Genomic DNA, 23,863 nt, shown 5'->3' with positions numbered 1-23,863 from the left:
GAGGGTAAATCTTGGTGATGAGACACTGGTGAGGGTAAATCTTGGTGATGAGATACTGGTGATGGTAAATCTTGGTGATGAGACACTGGTGAGGGTAAATCTTGGTGATGAGATGCTGGTGGGGGGTGAATCTTGGTGATGAGACACTGGTGAGGGTGAATCTTGGTGATGAGATACTGGTGAGGGTAAATCTTGGTGATGAGACACTGGTCAGGGTAAATCTTGGTGATGAGACACTGGTGAGGGTAAATCTTGGTGATGAGACACTGGTGATGGTAAATCTTGGTGATGAGATACTGGTGAGGGTAAATCTTGGTGATGAGACACTGGTGAGGGTAAATCTTGGTAATGAGATGCTGGTGAGGGTAAATCTTGGTGATGAGATACTGGTGAGGGTAAATCTTGGTGATGAGACACTGGTGAGGGTAAATCTTGGTGATGAGATGCTGGTGAGGGTAAATCTTGGTGATGAGATACTGGTCAGGGTAAATCTTGGTGATGAGACACTGGTTAGGGTAAATCTTGGTGATGGTAAATCTTGGTGATGAGATACTGGTGATGGTAAATCTTGGTGATGAGATACTGGTGAGGGTAAATCTTGGTGATGAGATACTGGTGAGGGTAAATCTTGGTGATGAGACACTGGTCAGGGTAAATCTTGGTGATGAGATACTGGTGAGGGTAAATCTTGGTGATGAGACACTGGTCAGGGTAAATCTTGGTGATGAGACACTGGTGATGGTAAATCTTGGTGATGAGATACTGGTGATGGTAAATATTGGTGATGAGATACTGGTGAGGGTAAATCTTGGTGATGAGATACTGGTGAGGGTAAATCTTGGTGATGAGATACTGGTGAGGGTAAATCTTGGTGATGAGACACTGGTGAGGGTAAATCTTGGTGATGAGATGCTGGTGAGGGTAAATCTTGGTGATGAGATACTGGTCAGGGTACATCTTGGTGATGAGACACTGGTGAGGGTAAATCTTGGTGATGAGATACTGGTGAGGGTAAATCTTGGTGATGAGACACTGGTCAGGGTAAATCTTGGTGATGATACACTGGTGATGGTAAATCTTGGTGATGAGATACTGGTGATGGTAAATCTTGGTGATGAGATACTGGTGAGGGTAAATCTTGGTGATGAGACACTGGTGAGGGTAAATCTTGGTGATGAGATACTGGTGAGGGTAAATCTTGGTGATGAGATGCTGGTGAGGGTAAATCTTGGTGATGAGATACTGGTGAGGGTAAATCTTGGTGATGAGACACTGGTCAGGGTAAATCTTGGTGATGAGACACTGGTGAGGGTAAATCTTGGTGATGAGACACTGGTGATGGTAAATCTTGGTGATGAGATACTGGTGAGGGTAAATCTTGGTGATGAGATACTGGTGAGGGTCAATCTTGGTGATGAGATACTGGTGAGGGTAAATCTTGGTGATGAGACACTGGTGAGGGTAAATCTTGGTGATGAGATACTGGTGATGGTAAATCTTGGTGATGAGACACTGGTGAGGGTAAATCTTGGTGATGAGATGCTGGTGGGGGTGAACCTTGGTGATGAGACACTGGTGAGGGTGAATCTTGGTGATGAGACACTGGTGAGGGTAAATCTTGGTGATGAGACACTGGTGAGGGTAAATCTTGGTGATGAGACACTGGTGAGGGTGAATCTTGGTGATGAGATACTGGTGAGGGTAAATCTTGGTGATGAGACACTGGTGAGGGTAAATCTTGGTGATGAGATACTGGTGAGGGTAAATCTTGGTGATGAGACATTGGTGAGGGTGAACCTTGGTGATGAGATACTGGTGAGGGTAAATCTTGGTGATGAGATGCTGGTGAGGGTAAATCTTGGTGATGAGACACTGGTGAGGGTGAATCTTGGTGATGAGATACTGGTGAGGGTAAATCTTGATGAGACATTGGTGAGGGTAAATATTGGTAATGAGACACTGGTGAGGGTAAATCTTCGTGATGAGATACTGGTGAGGGTAAATCTTGGTGATGAGACACTGGTGAGGGTAAATCTTGGTGATGAGATGCTGGTGAGGGTAAATCTTGGTGATGAGGTACCGGTGAGGCTTCATCTTGGTGATGAGACACTGTGAGGGTAAATCTTGGTGATGAGATGCTGGTGAGGGTAAATCTTGGTGATGAGGTACCGGTGAGGGTTCATCTTGGTGATGAGACACTGTGAGGGTAAATCTTGGTGATGAGATACTGGTGAGGGTAAATCTTGGTGATGAGATGCTGGTGAGGGTAAATCTTGGTGATGAGATACCGTGAGGATACATCTTCGTGCGGGATCTGGCAGAGAGTAGAAAGCGTTGGCAATGAGGTGCGGAGGCACCAATGGCTTGGCCATAATAACTTCTTGATCTTGAAAAGTGAGTTTACTTAAAACACATTTACTTCACACTGCAAGATAATAACTTACTCGAATCGCATCAACTGCCATACAAATGAATGCATTAACTCCTCTTCTTCTTATTACACGCGCTTGTCCCACTGCTCTGTCCTGCGCCATCTCTCCTTCCGCTCCTCGGGCGACCATGTCCGATCGGAACCACATCGCCCCACCTCTTCCTCTGACTTCCTCTTGATCTCTTTCCTTCCACTTGCATCACTTGCCACCTTCTCACCCACAGAATTGTCCCGTTGTCGCTCCATATGACCGAACCACGCCCACAGCCTTTCCTCTTTCATCTTCTCTGTGATTTCTACCACCTTGAGTCTTCCTCTCACTTCTTCATTTCTCTCCCTGTCCTTGTTAAACCCAACATCCACCGCGACATCCTCATCTCTGTGACTGCCAGAGCTTGGGTCCTCCCCCTTTCTTGTGCCCGAGCACTCGGCCCCATACAACAGCACCGGTCCCACCACCGTCTTGTACTATACACTACACTATACACTACTATACACGACACTATACACACTTTTCCCTTCAACCAAACTGGGACCCTCTTATCGCACACCACACCAGTCATCTCTCGCCATTTCAGCCATCCAGCCCTTGCTCTTGTTCTCATCTTTCCTTCTAATGATCCATCAGCACACATCGTTGCACCCAGGTACTTCAACTCATTCGTCTTTATTAACTGGTCACTTACAATTTGCAATAACCCTCCTGCTTTATTTCCACTGAAATTTGCCACCATATACTCAGTGTTTGTCCGACTGATCCTCAACCCATTCACTTCAAATTTTTCCACCAGGATCTTCAAATCATCTCCCGTTAGCCCCCTGCTTTCACCGTATAGCACAATGTAATCAGCAAACAGCATAAACAAGGGGGGCTCCCTCTGAATATCTTTCGTGTGTCCAGCACCAGGATGAACAGAAAGGGGCTAAGCGCAGAATCTTGCTTCACTCCCGCTTTGACTTGCAATTACTTCTAATAATTTGATTTCCAGGTACTGGACTGCCCTTCTTTCACATGAAGGCAAACACCCATTACACCGATGGAATTTGCTGAATATCCCAATGCAGGACCACCCTGAATAGAAGTCGTGACACTCAGTAAGCTTTTCCCTAAGTAAATAATTGCTATTACACGTGTTCCATTCCAACCTGGCCCAATCATTAGCCATGATCAATCCACTGCTGGATAAAGGCCTCGCTAGGCCGTTGCCCTCTCTCACGGTCTTGCGATGCAACAATCCGTCTTGACTCCTCCACACAGGAGCCGATTTCCTCGCTCCCTCTCAGCGGCGGTCGTCCTCTCCGGGGCGCTCCCTCCGTTGGCTGCCACCTCTGTTCGTTCTTCTCGGCCATCGGGCTCCACAACCACTTCCTGGCGAAGCGTGCCGCTCAAGCCCACTCGTCACGTTGGCTTTCGGGGAGTTTTCTCTCCCATCGACCACACACACATACCATCCAATAAGATTCTGGCAACAGTCTTAATTGTTTCAGGCACAATTAATGTTTATTTTCACACTTAAATTCACGGTTCACCTGACAATTCCTCTCGAAGGTGTTCCACTTTTGTGTTTTTCCTCTCTTCCAAGAAGCCGTTAGTGATAATGTGGCCACCGATAATGCCACTGACGGCGGTTAATAGGCGTTTATTTAGAGCAGGGGTGGGAAACCTTTTTTCTGCCAAGGGCCATTTGGATATTTATAACATCTTTCGTGGACCATACAAAATTATCAACTTAACAATTAGCCTGCTATATTTGGTCAAACATTTAATTAACTCACCCCTAATGTGATGGCTGGAACTGCTTCTCTTTGGGGAGGCGTGTGATGTAAGCTGGTATTGATGATGTTGCTACTCGCAACCGCTTTTCCAGTTTTGCTCCTAGATTTATTGAATTTCGAGTCCCGCCTGCGGTTGCCTTGGCAGGGCCAGACCAAATGATTTTGCGGGTCTCATGCGGCCCGCGGGCCGGACGTTCCCCACCCCTGATTTAGAGGGATGTGCTTATTGGATCATCAGCTGCCCTTGGCAGTGATTTTAAGATGCCAGGTAATTGGTGTAATTAGGTCTAATTCTTGGGCTCTCTTGTGCCATCAAGGATTTAGTGCAATAATCTGCAGGCACATTTTAGAGGGTCTCAGTAAGTAATGCACATATACATCAAAGTGTCTTCTCTGCGCAGGGAAAACGATACTGGCTGCTAGTAATGCCGAGTTTTGATTGTTATTCAAATCCCACAGAGGCCAATGCCAAGAAAATGAGATTACATGCGGAGAAGGCAAATCTTTTATTCCGAAGTTTTCGAAGCATCTACAACCAATTTAACTACTGCTCCTCAAATATTGAAATGCTCTCCTCTGTAAGGCAGGAAGCCATCGCTTCCACAGCGTTCATTCAATGAGCTGTTGAGATGAGGTTCATGGGAAACCGGCGGGGGTATCTGTAAATGGATCGCGCTGTATATTAATACAGTATACTCAGGCTAGTTGTATAATAATGTAACGGGGGAAAACATTGGTTTGTGCTGTGCACTCTGAAACGAGTGACCTGAGTTTGATTCCCAGTCATGGCTAACATTAGTAGTGAGTGATATCTCAACCAGTCCTGGGTTATCTCCTAAACTCACCACCCACACTCAGAAGCGTGGTGAGGTATGGATTAGCAAACAGCAATACATTATTATCATATCAAAAACTATGGCCCAATGTTCACAATCACCTAATGTGGAACTCAACAAGCAGCTTGTAAGATTGATATGGTTCAGATACATTACCCTTTTCTCAAGGATTAAGTTAGATACTGAGATCGGGACACTAGCACTGTGGTGGATTGGTTAGTGCATGGGACTTGCAATCCAGAGGTCACCAGTTCAATTCAATCCCCAGGCATGGCAGTTTAAACATTTCACAAGTTTCTTAAACACAAATCAAACCTTGATCGTAGGTGCAGCCTTAGAACAGAAAAAACCCATCACTATCATCATCAGGCCTTATCGATCCACTGCTGGATGAAGCCCTCTCAAAAGATATTAGAAAATAATCGGAATGAGATTTCACGACATATATTACATATATACAATCATACATAAAATCATACATACATCATACTGTATATACAATCATACATACATCTCCAAACCTCTCGATGGCCTTGCCCCACCTTATCTTGCCTCTCTCATATCCTTCCATGTTGCCTCTCACCCTCATAGAATGAAGCTACCAGCTCCATGTGACACAGTCCAGTGGAGGGCAGTCCTCAACCAGTGGGTGAAGTTCCACATTCAAATGACAGGGGCCGGTCTAAAGATAGGGTGAACATTGACTTTGATTTTCTTCTACGGTCGTTGAAATGGGCAAGTTTCCTAAATCCATCCACCTCTGTCCAACCAGTAGTTGGTCAAGTGGCAGGTCACATGCGATGGAGTAGAGTGCGGGTAGTCCCATCTCTTCCAAACAGTGTGGCCAGTGTGGAAGAGTAGGCCAAATTCCCTATGGACCTCCCTCTAATGGAGGGCCTTCCTCCAGCAGTGGCTTGAGCAAGCAATTGCAGTGCTGCACCCTTGCCTGTTACGATTTTGTTACTCTTGACTTAAATAATGGCACACGACTCATTTTACCGATTGCATTGGCTGCAGCGGGATGATGGACAGAGTTGTCTCTGGACCAGAATTTGAATGCGGGACCTTTTGTGAGTGGAGCGATCGAACCACAATGCTACCTTGGCTAGATACAAAAATGGGGAAATAATCAAATAACCCCCTCCCCCCACCCCAACACATGACAGATGACTCGATTAATGGCCTGGTTCACGAGTATCGGGCATTAACTCTAATGATTAGAGGGAATGCAATCAATTTACCCAGATTACCAAAATGTGATTCGTGGCTGAGCTGGATTTGGGATTACGGGAGCAGGTGAAGAGGGAGAGGAGGATGGCAGAGAAAATGCGGCTGGGGAGACGGTGGGGGGTGATGATGGTCGGGGCTGGTCGCCGTGGTGGGTGGAGGGAGACCTGAGGGATGGGTAAGGGAACAGGTAACTTGGATTTGGCTCTAGGGCTCTAAATTTGAGCAGCTCAGCGCTAAGCAAGTGCATCTTGGGTGGACGGAGTGTGGCCTCAGTTGGGGCCACGTTTGGCTGCGAGGCTGCTCTGTAGATCTGCGTGGCTTCCTCCTCCTCCGCTGTCTCCTCCTTCTCACCTCCATCCACCCACCCACCCACCCGCCCACCCATCCACCCTCCATCCTCCGCAACCTTGGAGAAGCAGCGATGGCAGCGGCGATCTTCATCAGCACGGATTAGTGCAGACCGGACGGAGGGAGTGCCGGATAAGTCGGGCACGGCGACAGAGGCGGCTCTATCCTCTCTCCTCTCTTCGTCGTTTCCGTTAAGCTTCTTCTTCTCCTCCAGCCTCTCGAAGTGGAGACATCAGGTTATAGCCGAGCAGCCAAAGGAGAGCAACAGAAGGGGAACAACAGCAAGATTCACGGGACAACGGAGCGCGGCAAACAGTGAAGAGGCCGTTGGGAATTCAGGACATCCAAGGAAGGCCAGGAGAGAAAGGAGGACAGACGAGGAGAGGGAGCGGCGGGGGAGAGGCGAGGAGCAGTTAAGGAAGCAGGGACGAGCGGCAGGGCGACGTCGGGGAGCACCAGCAGAGGAGAGGAGGCCGGCAGGAATCCCTCATGGGGAGCGGCGCGAGCGCAGAGGACAAGGAGTCGGCCAAGCGCTCCAAGGAGCTAGAGAAGAAGCTCGCCGAAGATGCCGAAATGGAGGCGAGGACGGTGAAGCTCCTGCTATTAGGTAACTGGCGCGTTTTCTAGGCGAGGCTCTCGATAGATGGGTTCCATTGTGATGCACCCAGGGGCCAGATGTTGTGATGTACAGCTAGCGCTCCGCTGTGTTTGCCCGTTGTACCGCGTGTTGTTCGGCACGGTGTCCTGAGAGACGCAGTGCGTGGCAGTGAACGTCAGACACTATGCCAAATAACGCGCGGTAAAAAATACTAAAGCACGTCAGAGCGCTGTACAGAACAACCGCGACAACCTACGCAGTATTAGATGTTGCACGTGTGGATTTATTTGTACCGAGTAATGGCTGTTTTACGTGCGAATTTAGTAAAACATGTCGGCCCGTTAAATCCACTTAAAGCAATTTGTTTTATTTCGAGGTACATCTTATTTTGAGCTCCATCGGAAGGGGGCAATTATTTTCTAACTATTATTTGGCCGAGTTTAAAAAATAATTTGGCTAATTTTGACGTGATGTCCAGAAGGCACTTGGCAAGTATTGTAAATACGATTATGCAAAAAAAAGTTACGCTTGGCGGGACACGTACGGGGAGGGCCATTTACGGTCGCCGGCATCGGAGTGGACTCCACAAATTTGGCGACCAATAACAAAATGCATTTTGATTCATACGGCACCCTGCAAAACAATGGACCTCAGTGCGCCCTGCATATAAATGCATCAATAAAGTGACAAATAACTGGCTAGGGAGATAGATGCTAAAGAGACAAGAAGGGGAACACTATGCATAGCAAAAATGAGCAAGGAGAAGACCTAAGAGCAGATGGTGGGATACTGCGAGGGCAGATCTGAGAGGGTGGACGCCTCCTGTGCATTAGCTGTGGGATCTGGTGGAGGGCAGAGAGCGTTGATGAGGTGTGGTGGCATCAACAGCTTTGGCCGTGGTGACATCTCGATCTTGAATTTTATTCGTGACATTGTCTCGGGCAAATAATGTCGCATTGTCTCTGCTCTTACACATTTACTTTACTAAACAAGTCTTCTTAAACATTACTAAGAGTTCGTCAACGCAGTGAGGATTGGCTCCGAGGAACATCCGAGAGGACGTCTATCGCAGCGATGAAGTCAGCTTGTATAGAGGTGCTATGTTGGTGATGGCCTGGGGAGGCCTTCATCCAGCAGCTGATTGATCATGGCTGATGATGATGGCCAAACCGCTCAGCCAATATTCCAGATCGGCTCGTCTGGCAAAGTTGGCGGAGAGGTTTGTCCAGTGGAACTTTGCATATTCGACGGTATCCGCCCTGACCCATTAACCGCCCACACAGAGTGCAGTCGTACTTGTGCAAGGTGATGGCGTTTTCTGTAGATGTTCACACGTCCGACTTTGGAGATATCTGCCAATATACATCGGTCCCCAGAGACTCAAATATGCAAGATTATAAGGTATTTTATGTCAGTTTAGTACAAAGTGGGCGAAGTTCTGTGCTGTGTTCGGCCAAAGCCCCCCCACTGATAAATTCACAGTTGTATTCGTCATCGTCAGCTCACATGCAGGCTCTTGTACGCTACAGTGTAGCTTACATAATGCAGATTGCTCCATTTTTTTTTATAACAACCATTCGACGTTGTGAGACTCAAACGGTTGAGAAACAAACGCACATCGACCGAGCTAACTACACTTAGAACGGATTCAATATAATTCTCGCGAGTGTTAACCATGTCTAGACGATATTGAAAACAAATAATTATGTTCATGTTTTTTTATCGTAATATTTGTACTGTTTGTTCAAGTCCAGTGTTTTCCTGAATGAAGCAATGCAATTTAAGAGTGTCGTACAATTATCCAGGCACGCTTTGCCCTGCGAACATTTGTAACGCTGAGAATGTCCGTTAGCAGGGCTCTCGGTGTATCTCTGTTCTCGCGCAATGTGCCCGGCACTCGTCCGTACACAAGCGTAAGTGTGCAGATATTCCACTTAGGAGATTAATAACTTAGAATCGTAAGTCGAGGTGTTAATCTGGCGCGCTCTCAGACCTCCTGCTATCCGTCACGGCCACGGCTGCCTTTGCGCATTTTCACAATCCACTCACCCACGGGTCACCGGGAAAAGTCCAACCGTTTCGTTATTTTAGCCGCAGTGCATGGGAGCCAGCTGAAGCCACTTACACAAATTATGGATCAAAGTCTAAGAATGAAATGGCAATGCAGCCAATAAGTCGATCCATCAATCCGCCTCCGCGAGCTGCTGCCATGTCTCGCAATCCTGCCATGTGCTAATCCACCGTGAAGTATGGTCAAGCAATCCCTATGATCAATAACACGGCTTGGGTTTTGTTTTCATCCAGCAGTGGATCGACACCTCTGATTAGCACGGTTGGCTACGTATGGTGCAAAATAAGTTCAACATACATATTACAACCGACTTCAACATTGTGTGTGGGGGCATGGAAGGCACAATCTTAGCAACTGAATTTAACTGAAGTTTATTTGTCTTTTTAGGTGCTGGAGAATCTGGAAAAAGTACCATCGTAAAGCAAATGAAGTAAGTAGAATGATTAGTCTGATGGATGATTGCTATCTGGCTATATAAATTAATTATATTAAACAAAGTTAAACATGAATTCCTTGATATACTCAGATATTACTGTTGAGGGAAACAATATTTTATATAGTTATGTTTTTTGAAGACCTAGAATTGTCTGAAGTACACAATTATCTCTTGTTAGTTAATTATCACTGTCATAGCAGGGTAATAAACTGTAATGCCAGTATTGTTACTGTACCTGAATTGCTGCCGCAGTAGCGACCTCGTGTCCTTGAGACCAACTCCTGGGTCTTGGGGCCAGCTCCTCCTGGACCTGCCCTCAGCTCTCCTCCTTGGCCTCGGGGTTGTGGCCTAGGTCCCAGGACTGGGCTTAGAGGTTTCCGGCCTTGACCCTGATCTCAGATGAGAGGACCCGGCCTTGACCCTGGCCTCAGCCTAGACGACCCGGCCCTGCCCCTGGCGTCAGCATTGAGAACCCGGCCTTGACCATGGTTTCAGATGAGAGGACCCGACCTTGACCTTGACCTCAGCCTAGACGACCCGGCCCTGCCCCTGGCGTCAGCCTTGAGAACCCGGCCTTGACCCTGGCGTTAGCCTTGAAAGCCCGGCCTTGACCATGGTCTCAGCCTAGAGGAACAACCTTTGACATTGGCCTCCACCTAAATGGCTCTAGGCCCTGGCCTCGATACTCTCGTGGCTTTTGGCTTTCGATCTCAGCCGGTGTCCCTGTGGGATTCCCGTCCTCTTATCCAAGGTTGGCTGGCGTACAGGCAATGGCTCAGAGAATACTCCACGGCAAGGCTTTTGAATTCCCAGTTGCGTAGTAAAGGTTACCAGAAGCCCAAAATGTCAAACGATAAGTACCAAATAGTTTTGCATGACAGGAAACAGTCTATAACAGGTTTTTGGGTTAGATCGCAAAATTATTTATTGGTCGCGAAAGCCTACATGTTAAAAGGAAACAGTCTGATAGACCGAGTCCTTAACATGGATAAAAGGAATCAATGCAGTTCATGGGAACAGCAGCCACGATAGTAGCAATATGAGCGAGTGACTTGGAGTGAAATCAGTGAGGTGCTGGATCATCGACCAAGCTGGCTGTTTTAACTTGAATTCTGTCGAGTACTGAGAGGTAGGAACAGGGAACCCGCCACACGAGATGACAGCAGTAGCCAACTTTGGGAGGTTCTGCGGCTGTGTACAGCAGCGGTAATTATAATAATTGTTCAGAGTTTAAAAGACGCTTTGGCTTTGAAAAGGAAACCAGGCTTCTTCGATGCCTCCTTAGCCAGACCATTTATATCGCTATTCCGTGGCAGGTCAGACGATATTACTGTGCCAAGCAAATTAATGGTTTTACTATAGATAATAACATTGTTAAATACTCTGAAAAGTTATGGCCTTACGGGGCCCCCATCTCCTAGGTCCTACAGAGGGGCTTATGGGCCTTCGGGCATTCATTTTCTAACCTATGAAGCCTAACCTAAAGTACGTATGTGCCACAGTAAAACTAAACTTACTCAAAGTAACACGAATGAATCGTAAAATCCGCAGTGCTCGAAGTCTGGAATAGACGAAAATCTATTTGAACGACCAACCATTATCCGTGTTATGTGCCACCTTTGTCCCAATATTGAAGCCTTCCAAGCCAGAATCTCGACGTCTTTGCTGGATCTAACGCCACGGGTGTGCCACGGGTGTGCCACGGGCAGTGCCAGATTATCCTACTAGCAAAAGTAGCTACATATGCTACGGGCCCCGCGCTAAATACTTTCAAGCTATCAATTCCGGTTCAGTGGTTCTGCACTTGCTCTATTACTATAGTACTATACCCCCTTCAACTTATGAACGACCGCGTGTTTAAGGTTAGCCATTTGTCGTATTATCTGGCTGTATGGCAAATATAAAAAAAAATACAATTACTTTACTATGCAAGTAAAACATTTATATTTTAATATTTAAGTTTTTTTTTTTAAATTCAGGGCCCCTTTATAACATCATATGCTTCGGGCCCCGACCTCGCTTCACCCGGCACTGGCCACGGGTGTTAATAGTGGCGGTGACTCGAGGCGCCAGGAGGGGAGATGGGGAGAGGGCCTCATTGTCCGCGGTGACTCCTCGCCCGTGGCTCGTGTTGGCGAGAACCCCAAATGCGGGATGGTTACGTTCCTTGACACGGGCTAGAAACCCAATATTGTCATTTCACACAAAAAAGGCTAGAAATATGGTAAAATAAGTATATAGTACGTGTTCACACTCTTAATGCTATAACGTGCTAGGAAAACAGTTCCCTAGTGCTATGAACTCATAAGCCAATAGTGTAAAGTGTACAGAACTGCACTGAACGCTCTTCGTACCAAAATCTACACGAAGCATTTTTTTTAAAGAGATGTTTCACGTAATGTTTTTGCTTACCTTTTGTTCCGCTGCTAAAGTGGCTTGACCTTTTAAAATAAAACATTGCACTCGCTGCCTTTCTACTCCCCTTTTTAGCCAAAACGTCGCCGTTCTGACGCCTTACGAGCCATAAACGGAGCCTTATCTTGTTTCAACATAAAATATATTTTTTTATTCCACATCCTCCCTCACCTCGTACATCGCAACATTCTGACATTCTGCACGGCATTGCCACGGGGTATCGAGGGTGTCAGGCACACCGGACTCATCAGAGCAGGCGGGGTTGGGGTGGCCTGATCTTAAACGGACGTCAATGCGTGTCGCAAATCGGACTGTCTTACGAAATGTAATGTTTTCATACCTTACCAGCGACGTGCGATGAGGTCAATGGCTGGGGAGGCACTGGCTCGTGTCAGAGCCAGATTCACACACTGAGGGGGGTGGGCCTCACTGAAGGGGCGTGGCCTCACTGAGGGGGCGTGTCCTCACTGAGGGGCGTGGTCTCGCTGAGGGGCGTGTCCTCACTGAGGGGGCGTGGCCTCACCGAGGGGGGTGTGTTAGACAGGTCCCCCCTCAGTGAGGCAGATGTGATAGCTGCCTCCCCTGGTGCTTTTTAATTGCAGTTTCATGACGAGACCAGCGAGCCTAAATCTCTTTATACAGGTACGTGAAATAAGTTACCTGTAATATGGAAGGCGAGGAAATGAAATGAAGGGGTCGACAAACATTACATTGGTGACATACTGAGATAGTAACAGGCACGCGCTTATTGCCCGCGCTCTATCTAGTTACTGAGGGGTTGCGCAATCAGAGGGGAGGCTGAGTTCGTCGCTGCCTCACCTCTGTTCTCTGTGTTGTGTGACGTCCTCCACGTTTCGTGACATCATCAATCCCTCCTCCACATCACCCCAATCTTGCGTGACGTCATCAAGCCTCTCCTCCACCTCGTGTCTCGAGACGTCATCACACCTTTCCCTCACTTCCCCAGCGTCTCCTGACGTCATCGCGCCTCTCTCCCTCCCCAGTGTAACGTGACGTCATCACCCTTTAGCGCCACCTCACCACCCTAGGTATCGTGACGTCATCCCCCCCCCATCAGCCGCTGCGTTACAGACAGACGAACAATCGTTTATTACATAGAAATGAATGAAAGATGATTGATTATGATGGGACTAACTGTGGTATTGCTAACATTACACGTGGTAATAATTGGTATTGCTTTTTGGTTGAAGTTGACACAATTTTTTGTAATCACCCCACAATCAAGAATTGCATTCAAGTTCGTGGTGATTAAAATAGTGAAGCAATCTGCACCTTGAGCAGCTGAATGTCGATTACTCTCAGCTCGTGATTCAAACGAGGATGATGCATGGTGTGTACTGTCGTCTGCATAAGAGCGGATCGCATTGTGAGTGGAAGAACATTGATTCATGACAAGAATAAGTAATGTCGGAGAGGCAATACATTTTCGCGCAACGCCGCAGTTAATTGTGAAGGTATCAGCCCGGCTCTGTCTTCAACTACTGCAAATTCAGACCTCTTGGGAATGAAACATCCCAACTTGCAGAGAGGTGGATACCAACATCATGGTGGTTTGTCACCTAGGGCACAGTGTAAAATGCAATGAAGTGCTTTGACAATCTTCTTGGTTCTTTCGGTAAAGTCACGTAGAAGGAAAATAATACAATTATAAAAATAAAACAATAAAATAATTATCACGTTTCGGCCACAACGCAGCTGCTTGCGTTGTGGCCGAAACGTCGTGAGAATTATTACAAGCAGCTGCTTGCGTTGTGGCCGAAACGTCGTGAGAATTATTTTATTATGTTTTATTTTTATTATTTTATTTTCCTTCTACGTGACTTTACCGAAAGAACCAAGAAGATGAATCCCTGCAGTCACGAATGCTTTGACAATGTCAGGAGGGACCCCTGGGAAGGGGACTCGCTCGGGGGCTTCGCCAGGTGGGATGAGTTGGTGTGCGCCGTCTCTTATGCGCCCTCCCACGCCGCACTCGCTCAGAGCCAGAGCCCGAACATCGCCGTTGTTAATTCTTCTGTCGTTTCAAAAATAAAAACCACACGCGCACACAAACACGCGTGCGTGCAGGATCATCCACAAGAATGGCTACTCAGAAGCGGAGTGCTTGGAATTCCGGGCCATCATCTACAGCAACACGCTGCAGTCCATCCTCGCCATCGTCCGAGCCATGGAAACGTTCAGCATCGACTACGGGGATACTGACAGAGCTGTAACGCCTCCAGCCCGCTACCCAGCTACACTCAGCCAGCTGCCCGCTTCAGCTGCCCACTAACAGAGTTGTAACGCCTCCAGCCAGCTACACTCAGCCAGCTGCCCGCTTCAGCTGCCCACTAACAGAGCTGTGACACCTCCAGCCAGCTACACTCAGCCAGCTGCCCGCTTCAGCTGCCCACTAACAGAGCTGTAACGCCTCCAGCCAGCTACACTCAGCCAGCTGCCCGCTTCAGCTGCCCACTAACAGAGCTGTGACACCTCCAGCCAGCTACACTCAGCCAGCTCCCGCTTCAGCTGCCCACTAACAGAGCTGTAACGCCTCCAGCCAGCTACACTCAGCCAGCTGCCCGCTTCAGCTGCCCACGAATAGAGCTGACACCTCCAGCCAGTTACACTCAGCCAGCTGCCCGCTTCAGCTGCCCACTAAAACCCCATGCACGAGGGAGGGACGTAGACACCAATCGCCTGTATTTTAACGATACAAACAAAAAAGTTACGCGTCGTTATTATCACCACGTACTAAAAAAAACATTTTTTTTCGGCACGTCGGTGTTGCTGCTTATCGCGATCAATTTCGGGTTACGGGCAGTGGCGGTTTGGTGATCGGGGGCCACTTGGGCCACTGGACCCCACAAGTGGGGAATTAAAGGCACCTCGCTCATGATAACGAGTGTCGTAGCCACTGCACATGAAGCCCTCTCTCTCCCCGCTTTCCCCACCGCCACGGGCCGACGTGCCCCGTCCATATATTTACCCGCATGCCCCCACCTGGTGAAAACTATACCACCAATTGTGTCCTCCTCTGAAATCGAGGTGTCTGGATGGGCATATTAAACAAAATGCGGGCTCCCTTTAAAAATGAACTAAACATGGCATCACACAGTGAGTGCATGTGCACATTATTGCTACTTGCGTGAATAGAGATCCCCATTGTTTAGATCGGTATGTTCCCCAGTGTCATCCGTATAACATTTAACACCATGCAATAAAAATGTTGTTTTGCATTGGGGGAAAAAAAAGATACACGTGTACTTCAGAGTTCCGTGAACTATTCCCCACGTCCTTGATGTCCCGCCAGTTCTCTGAGGATGACAAATTTGTAACCACCAAGAAGGCCGAATCCGATCCAGAGTTTGCTTGCGTGCATCCCTGCTGCTGGATAATATTGATCTCGATATCCAAGCGGCCAATGGCTAAAACACAGTTATTCATATGCGGAGGCACGGCACGGAAGGTCTCTTTATTTGTGCCATCGCTCGTCAAAAGGGTGATCGTCAAGTGCGTCTCCCCTGCTGCTGTTGCTGCTGTCCAGGCTGACGGGAGGCAGCTCTTCAACCTTGCCGACTCACTGGAGGAGGGATCCATGCCCAATGAGCTTGCCGCCATCATCATCCGCCTGTGGAAGGACACCGGGGTGCAGGCCAGCTTCGATCGGGCGTCCGAATACCAGCTCAACGATTCTGCCTCTTAGTGAGAACCTCCTCGCGACACGCAGACAGAGCCCCCGTGAACACGGCGGCACGGTAGCGGCACTTAGGCGTGTCATGATTTATCGAGCAGTAAATCAGGGCCCTCGAGTAGCGTAAAGGGGGCCCTGGATTCAGGAAAATGTATACAGAAGTGCATCAAATATCAGCTTAAGGTACGGAGAAACAACTCCCGTGACTGGCATGGCACGGGGAGGCCTTCATCCAGCAGTGGATTGACAGTCGTCCACTGCTTTGGAGGCAGAGTTGATGGATCATGCCGTGATAACGTACTCTCCAACAACACCGCCAAATCTTCTGGGTGACCAGGTGACCAGGAAGTGGCAGTGCAGCAAGTGGGTTTGTGATCCGTCTGTTTTGTTTTCTCCGTGTATGTTTGGGTTTTCTCCGGGTACTCGAGTTTCCTTCCGCATGCCAACAATGCTCGTGAAAATATAACGGGGACCTTTATTGGCAGTACTTTGATACTGGAAAAAAATATATCCGAAATAGCTGCTCACCCCAAACAATACATGCTCTAATACGTGCATCGTCTTTGTGCTGTCCGTCTATTGGAGTTCTCTGATCTGACACTGGTGAGACTCGGCCATAAAGAAGGCGGTCTTTGGTGTAGGCCAATCAGTTTAAAAGACAATGCATATACTATTATCAGAGCGTGTTGGTTTGCATGTTCACGAAAAAGTACGTGTGGTTAATGCAGACTTGATTCCTTGCAAGAAGGTTTCTATTTGGTGTTTGAACATCCTAACACCTGTTTTACTTCCAGAAAGGTTAAAATCTATTCTTATTTTTCGTACTCATTAAAATAACTTACCAAACATCCCCCAATGCAAGGAACCTCCAGCAAAACTAGACTCGGCGATGCTTTCCTCGATTGCTGCTGCTGTGTTGTTGTTGCCGTATATCTGTAACGTGCCGCTGCTGGAGAAATGTCTTCTCAATATTCGCTTCCCAATCCCTCCTTTCCCGAGTTGAACGTATGTACGTTGAACTTCTTCCGCACCGCACGTGGCCAACCGCGGCTGCGGTGGAGTGCCCTCCGAACTCTCCGATATTCATCTCGCCGCGTCTTCCGCCCTTCTTCTTCCTCCGCTTCTGCCTCCCTGATGAATCAACGACGTTGGGTTCGAATGTGGGTTGACCCTCCTCTCCCTGTGCGTCAGCTACCTCAATGATCTGGATCGTCTGATGGACCCAGGCTACTTGCCCAACGAGCAAGACGTCCTGCGCTCCCGTGTTAAGACCACCGGCATCATCGAGGACTCCTTCTGCTTCAAGGACCTGCAGTTCAGGTGCAGTCGACTCTCCATTAACAATGGCTGCAATGCTTTGGTTCATGTAGAGCGTCGTCCACAGCACATCTCACAACGACGCTCTCGCAAGACAACAGCAATGACATAGACAAAGAAAACGAATTCAGAATATTGTTACCTAGCGAGGCAGACAGCACACCAAAACCAAAAGGCCGAAGTCGACAATAAGGGTTTCAAATGGGACTTGAATCGGTGTGTGAGATCAAACAAAAACACGGATATGGTAACAATACATACGCAAACAACGATTGTAAAAGATGTATGTATGATTTCCGTGTATGTGTGTACATCTCTCTGTATTTCTCTCTACGTGTACATATAATATATCTATGTAGGTACAATTGAAAATGCAGAATGTGGTGTTTTTATTGTTTCTTAAAGTCGATGGTTTACTTATCGATATGTTTGCAGTCACGTGGGCACTAGGGATGCCACGTGTCCCGGTTTTTCCAGGATCGTTCTCTTCTTGGGGTAGATGTTCAAGATGTTCAAGGAAATCTCTTAGGACATAAAAAGTTCCACTTTATGTCAGTTACATAATAACATTAACCTACTACTCAAGACGATGCATTCAGTTGAACACGTAGGCTTTCGCGACCAATATTATACATAATAAAGGTTTTTGGGTCAGATCGCGTAAGTATAAATGTGTCGTAACCCTCCACCACCCGACACAGCCAATTAGTAAGGGATTTGTCACGTAAAAAAAAGCGAATTAGTTACTACTTCAGCCCACCAGTGTTGGAGAGTAAATCTACAACATTTACAATTTGAGTACTCAAATTGTAAATGTTGTGGATTTACTCTCCAACTAATTGGCGTTTTATTTACGTGACAAATCCCTTACTAATTGGCTGTGTCGGGTGGTGGAGGGTTACGACATATTTATCCTGACAATGTATTCACACATCAAGTGTCTCGTCTCGCAGTATTGTGAGATATTCCTCTTCCCCTTATATCTCCCAGTTTTGTTTTTATACATCGGAGGTGGCAACCCTAGCGTGGTCCGCCAAAGGTATTTGAAAGTCCTGTTCCGCCCCGAGCAAGGTAAAGGATCAACAGACCCCGTCATGTTCCAGCTGCACTCATCCTGGCATACAGGAGGTCGTGGGTTCGATCCCGACCCTGACGCCTGCTACATATTTGGATTGAAGCTTGCAGGAATCCATACTCATTTGTTCTTTTGGTAAATTCACGTAGGTATACCTACGTGACTTTACTTAAAGAACCAAAGAGTATATATATTTGGAGTTTACCTGTCCTTCTCCACGTGGTCGCGTTGATTTTTCTCCGGGTCCTCCCTTTTTCCCCCCCTTCACGTTTAGAATCAACATCACGCGTGTTTAGAGTATTTGGCTGCTGCTGCAATTTTGCACCTGATGATGATGACGATAACCCCACTTCGTTGAGCTTATCCATTTGTAATAGCCTGGTCGCTTCTGAAAAAGAGATACATCGCAGCTCAGCGGGGCCTTACCTGGTGGGAAAAAACAAAAACAATTCTCTGTGCTCGTGACGCAGGATGTTCGACGTGGGAGGGCAGCGATCGGAGCGGAAGAAGTGGATCCACTGCTTCGAGGGCGTCACCTGCATCATCTTCTGCGGCGCGCTGAGTGCGTACGACATGGTGCTCGTGGAGGACGACGAAGTGGTGAGGTCCATCGAAGCGCTGGTCCGCGTCGCGTCGCCGGCGTCACGTGCCGCACTCGCACCTCCGTTGATTTCACACGTAGCAGGAGGCTTTCACGGCCATTATTATCCACAATCGAGGTTTTTGGGTTCGATCGCGTGAATATAAATGTGTTGTGGGTTTACTTTCCAACGCACCGGTGTGCTGAACTAGTAGCGAATTGGCACGTTTTATTTACGTGACAAACCTTACTAATTCGCTGCGTCGGGTGGTGGTGGGTTTAACGACACATTTATATATTTACGCGATCTAAGCCAACGAGTACCTTACACCATCGTCATCAATGTCGTCATCATCATCCTTCGTCCAGCAGCGACATGAAGCCTCTCCACCCAAGCCATTGCCATATTATCCGCGTAGCCGTTCTCATAAGCCTCACAGTAGGCCAAAAAGCACGGTTGGCTAACATACGGCGCGTAAATAAAGTTAAGCAACATCCATACGAACGTACATACTGTACGTTGCTGTCCATGCGAAAGCAAACTGAGAGTAGCCGCTGGTGGCACGAAGTCTTCTTCTTCGTAATGAAAGCGCGGGGCACGCTGGTGGCTGTGGCAACAGCTGAGGTCACAATGAAAGCCGACTGTGACGCAATCACCGATCTCGCTGATATTAGCCAATCAAATGAAGGGGGCGGGGCGTGTGTCACATCATTACTCGGGTCATGGATCGATTGGCAATGCGACGCAGCGATTAACTCGCAAATTCTGATTATCTCGGTGGTTTTGATGTTTGTTTATATTTTAATGCCCGTTTTTAAATGAGGAGCATTGGATTCTGAACTCCGTTTTTATCTTAAGCTTGATTAAACGAGTGCATACAAAACTGCAATTCTTACGTCCGATTGCATATTAATATTGATCACGTGAGTGCGTACAACACAATTTGCGGGCGCTGTGGTCACAATCAAAGCGGACTGCGAGGGAATCACCGATCTCGCTGATATTAGTCACATCATTACTCGACCCACTGATCGATTGGCAATGCATCGACACAGCGATAAACCAGCAAAATTTTAAATATTTGTTTATTACGGAGAGACTGAAGCGGAATCGATCACAATCTATCTCGATGAACGTAATACCATATATGGGCAAATCTCTGATCGGTGATTTCGTGGGGGTGTTCGATTGCATCGCTGCTCTATGACACAGCGCCCTCTCGTTTTGTTTGCTCGATAGAACCGCATGCACGAGAGCCTGCACCTGTTCAACAGCATCTGCAACCACAGATACTTCAACGACACCTCCATAGTGCTGTTCCTCAACAAGAAAGACCTCTTCGAGGAGAAGGTGAAGAAGGTCCACCTCAACATTTGTTTTCCAGACTACGAGGGTGAGTGGCGCGTCACGTGTTCTCTTCTCTCTCTTTTCCATCCTCGGCCCATCCTGCCCGATCTTGAGCTTTCTTCTTTCCAGTGCAGCAAAGTATAGCGTTGTATTCCACATCCACGCTCCCCCCGCGTTTACCAGCCTGCACGAACCGGCGTGGGGAAGTATGGTTTAACAACTGCCACGGCAAGAGGGGACCGCTTGTACAGCAGTTAATTGATAAATGGGCCCTACACGTGGCCTAATTTCAGCCGGGTCTGTTGCAGGCCGACGATCCAGAAACTCTTTCCGCAATTGGTACACCACATCCACCAAACCTCCCGCTATGACTGCAGTTACCAGTCACCTGCTGCCTCCCTGTTTACCAGCAACCTCGAGAATAAGCAGTGAGGATGTAATCCCTGTCGTCCTTACCACTGGCTGTAGAGTGAAACTCCTGGACATCTGTGAAATAAGAGCTTTTATAGCTCATTGGATTCCTCCAGTATAAATACGTATTTTGATTCTGAGAACACCAATCAGGCAGGGCTCAGAGAAGGGTAAAGGTGCAGCTCTGCAATTGCTCTGCTCACGCCACTATTGGTGTAAGGGCCTCCACGAGTAGGAAGCTCTGGAGAGCCCCTCCAAGCGGGTATTTGGGAGCTGGGAGCTCCCACACTTTACCCGACCATAAGCCACCTGCTATTTGACGAACTGAACTTGTAATGTCGAGGTAGCCAGTATACTGCTGGGTGGAGAGGGGCACAGGGGGTTGAGAAGGCTTGCCCAGTGATGCAGGAAGTCCAGCGACCTCTGGATTACAAGCCCAGGGTACTCACCAATAATAACGTTTTTATTTTGGGTTAGATTGCGTAAATATGAATGTCATTAAACCCACCACCACCCGACACAGCCAATTCATAAGCTTTGTCACGTAAACAAAATGTGACAATTAGTTACTCCTTCAGCACACTGGTGTGTTGGAGGGCAAACCCACACACATTTACAATTTACGAATTGACAAACCTTAGTAACTGGCTGTTGGGTGGTGGTGGGTTAACGACACATTACACATTTACGCGATCTAACCCCAAAAAAAGCTTTAAGATGTCGCTTTGTATTGCCACTTGCGCAGCAAAGGTGATCTGCCTGTGACCATCACCACCGCTCATGACATCGGGTTGGCGGAGCTCGCAGTCCGAGCCAGGACTGATGAACGCTGCCCCTGTGCCCCCATAGGTCCGAACACCTTCGATGACGCAGGAGCCTACATCAAGAACCAGTTCCTGGACCTGAACCTGCGCAAGGAGGCAAAGGAGATCTACTCGCACTTGACGTGCGCCACTGACACCCAGAACGTCAAGTTCGTGTTCGACGCAGTAACCGACATCATCATCAAGAACAACCTCAAAGACTGCGGCCTCTTCTGAGTCGGGCGTCACTTCGCTCGGAAGACGCGGTTCGTTTCAAAACGCCGCGATGACGCGAGGCACAAAATGATGCACGCCAGCGTCGTGTCGGCTCGTTCATGTTAAGCTACATTGAGATGGCGGTATTGGTCATTGTTGATAGCTTAGAGGGATTGCGCAATAGCCAGAGGCTTCCCTTAAAAGAGATTGAGGCTCAAGTGAATATTACAAATTCCTCAAGTGCACGTTAATTTGTGTAGTGTACAGACCCTATTCTTCTGCGGTAATTTAAACCATTTAAAGTAATTTTTATGCATACTCATACGGAGAAGCATAAGACACAGTTTAATGATTGCGTGCATTTCTAGGCAGATTTTCGTGGACTACTAAAAACAGGAGTGTGGTGATTATAATAACTTAGTGGGGTTTGAGCACAGCTGTGCATTGCAGCGTTTAGTACAGCGGTAATTATTAACGAACTGCTCAATAGTTCAGGCAATTTGACTGTTAATCAGTTCATTTTCTATGAGCAGTAGCAACCAACCTTTATGCAACACGAAGCAGCCTCATGTGTAATGTCCTAGCCACACATTATGGAAAGGAATGGTGTGCGATAGTGTAGCTAATGATAGCTGGGTTAGTTTAACACGTAGGCTTTCGCGACCAATAACATCCATAAGAGGTCCTTTGGGTTAGATCGCGTAAATATATAAATGTGTCGTTAAAAAAGTAATTAAAACGATAAAAAAAAATACCGTACATTGCGGGAGTAACTGATAAACTAGTCAGGTGTTTGGAAAAACAAAACATCCGAGTCAGATTTGGCACGGTACATAAAATACAGAAATTAATATCTGGTACAAAAGATGTATTACCGAAGCCATCAACAGAAGGTGTGTACATGATTAAATGCACTTGTGGCAAATGTTATGTTGGGCAAACAGGACGATTGATCAGCACGAGACTAAAGAACATCAGAGAAATATTAAATACTCCCAATACAACTGTCAGCAGTAGCAGAACACGCGTGCCAACAAGGACACTCAATTGATTTTGATAATGTTGAAGTTCTGTGCAAAACTAGCTACTACTGGCCAAGACTAATTGGATAATCTATGGAAATTGAAAGAAATAAAAATAACTTTAACCGTTCGGATAGCTACCTCCTTAGTGCTGCGTGGAAGCGAATCATCAAATAATGCATTGTTTAAATGCACGCCTATACAGGCCACCACACACAATAGACAGCAAGGACAAGATCAAAGGGCTTGCATAATGCACATGCATAGTGTACGTTGACTCAGTAATCTCCCCCCCCCCCCTCCCCACTGCGCAAGAGCGCAGAAGCGTGGTCACCACATCTACGCCTCTATATAAGGAACGAAACAGGTGGACTTCTCCACAAATCTGGTTGTCGCCTGATGAAGCTAGTTGTAATTACTGACGAAACGTCGTACTCGGATTGTAAATGTTGTGGCTTGGCTCTCCAACACACCGGTGTGCTGCTGTACTAGTGACGAATTGGCACGTTCTGTTTACGTGTGGTGGCGGGTTTTAACGACACATTTATATATTTACGCGATCTAACCCAAAATACCTCTATTACGGCTGGGTTCGTCAGCTTAAGCATATTCCCGTAACAATGCTTAAACATCACTGCAAAGCATGGGCGCGTATTTGAGTACGGCATGACCCTCTCGTGCGGGAGAGGTTTAGAGAGTTCGCTGAAGATGGATGTAACGTGAAATGTCCATTAGGCGTAGCACTTATGATAGTGATGCAGTTACATTGGTGAGTTAATGGTGGTAGCTGTAACGACCGATGCAAGACAGTGTGTCCTCAAAATAACTGGGCTCCTGCAAGGGGTGGTGGTGACGCAGCATACCCATTCACTTAACATCACTATTTCCACGAACACCAATTGCCGTTTCACAGCTTTGTAATGTCGCTTGTATTTGACTTTGCTGTTCTAAAAACGCTGTGTAAAAGTTAAGTAGACCCCTAACAACACGGGAAACAAACACAAATCACGAGCCCTCGATTGTGGAGTATGCACGTAGCCACAATCCGCCGACAGTTGCAGCTCTCTCTCCGTGATGCAGTGCAAAGCTGGGGACTGGAACTCGCAACGTGACCGTTTTCTGCGTAGCGTTGAGAAGCAGCTAACAAGTAAAGGCATGGATTTGTTAAGCCGCTTAATTTTTTACTTAGGGAGCACAGATTCCCAATTAATAGCAATCTAGGGCTCTCCTAAAAAAAAAAACTCGCTATACACAGG

At 47.4% G+C, this 23,863-nt stretch overlaps 1 protein-coding gene across 1 annotated transcript; it reads left to right on the top strand.

The window, feature by feature from the left end:
• The first annotated feature begins 6,757 nt into the window (after positions 1–6,757).
• Positions 6,758–21,730, top strand: LOC144947201 (guanine nucleotide-binding protein G(t) subunit alpha-2-like). Its single transcript, XM_078876389.1, has 8 exons — positions 6,758–7,228; positions 9,678–9,720; positions 14,230–14,371; positions 15,689–15,846; positions 17,027–17,155; positions 18,698–18,827; positions 20,048–20,201; positions 21,416–21,730. Exons 1-8 carry the CDS (start codon positions 7,111–7,113, stop codon positions 21,604–21,606), a joined length of 1,065 nt encoding a protein of 354 aa, XP_078732515.1. The 5' UTR covers positions 6,758–7,110; the 3' UTR covers positions 21,607–21,730.
• The last annotated feature ends 2,133 nt before the right edge of the window (positions 21,731–23,863 follow it).

This window comes from Lampetra fluviatilis, chromosome 44 (genome assembly GCF_964198595.1).
Source record: "Lampetra fluviatilis chromosome 44, kcLamFluv1.1, whole genome shotgun sequence".
In the NCBI taxonomy this organism is placed as follows: Eukaryota; Metazoa; Chordata; class Hyperoartia; order Petromyzontiformes; family Petromyzontidae; genus Lampetra; species Lampetra fluviatilis.
Note: the sequence above shows the minus strand (reverse complement) of the source record. Positions and strands in the feature narration are given on the sequence as shown.

Excerpts from the sequence above, each read along its gene's own strand:
- LOC144947201 (XM_078876389.1), top strand. The coding sequence starts at position 7,111 with ATGGGGAGCGGCGCGAGCGCAGAGGACAAGGAGTCGGCCAAGCGCTCC. Across the intron at positions 9,721-14,229 it reads ACCATCGTAAAGCAAATGAA|GATCATCCACAAGAATGGCT; the intron begins GTAAGTAGAATG and ends GCGTGCGTGCAG. Across the intron at positions 14,372-15,688 it reads ACGGGGATACTGACAGAGCT|GCTGACGGGAGGCAGCTCTT; the intron begins GTAACGCCTCCA and ends GCTGCTGTCCAG.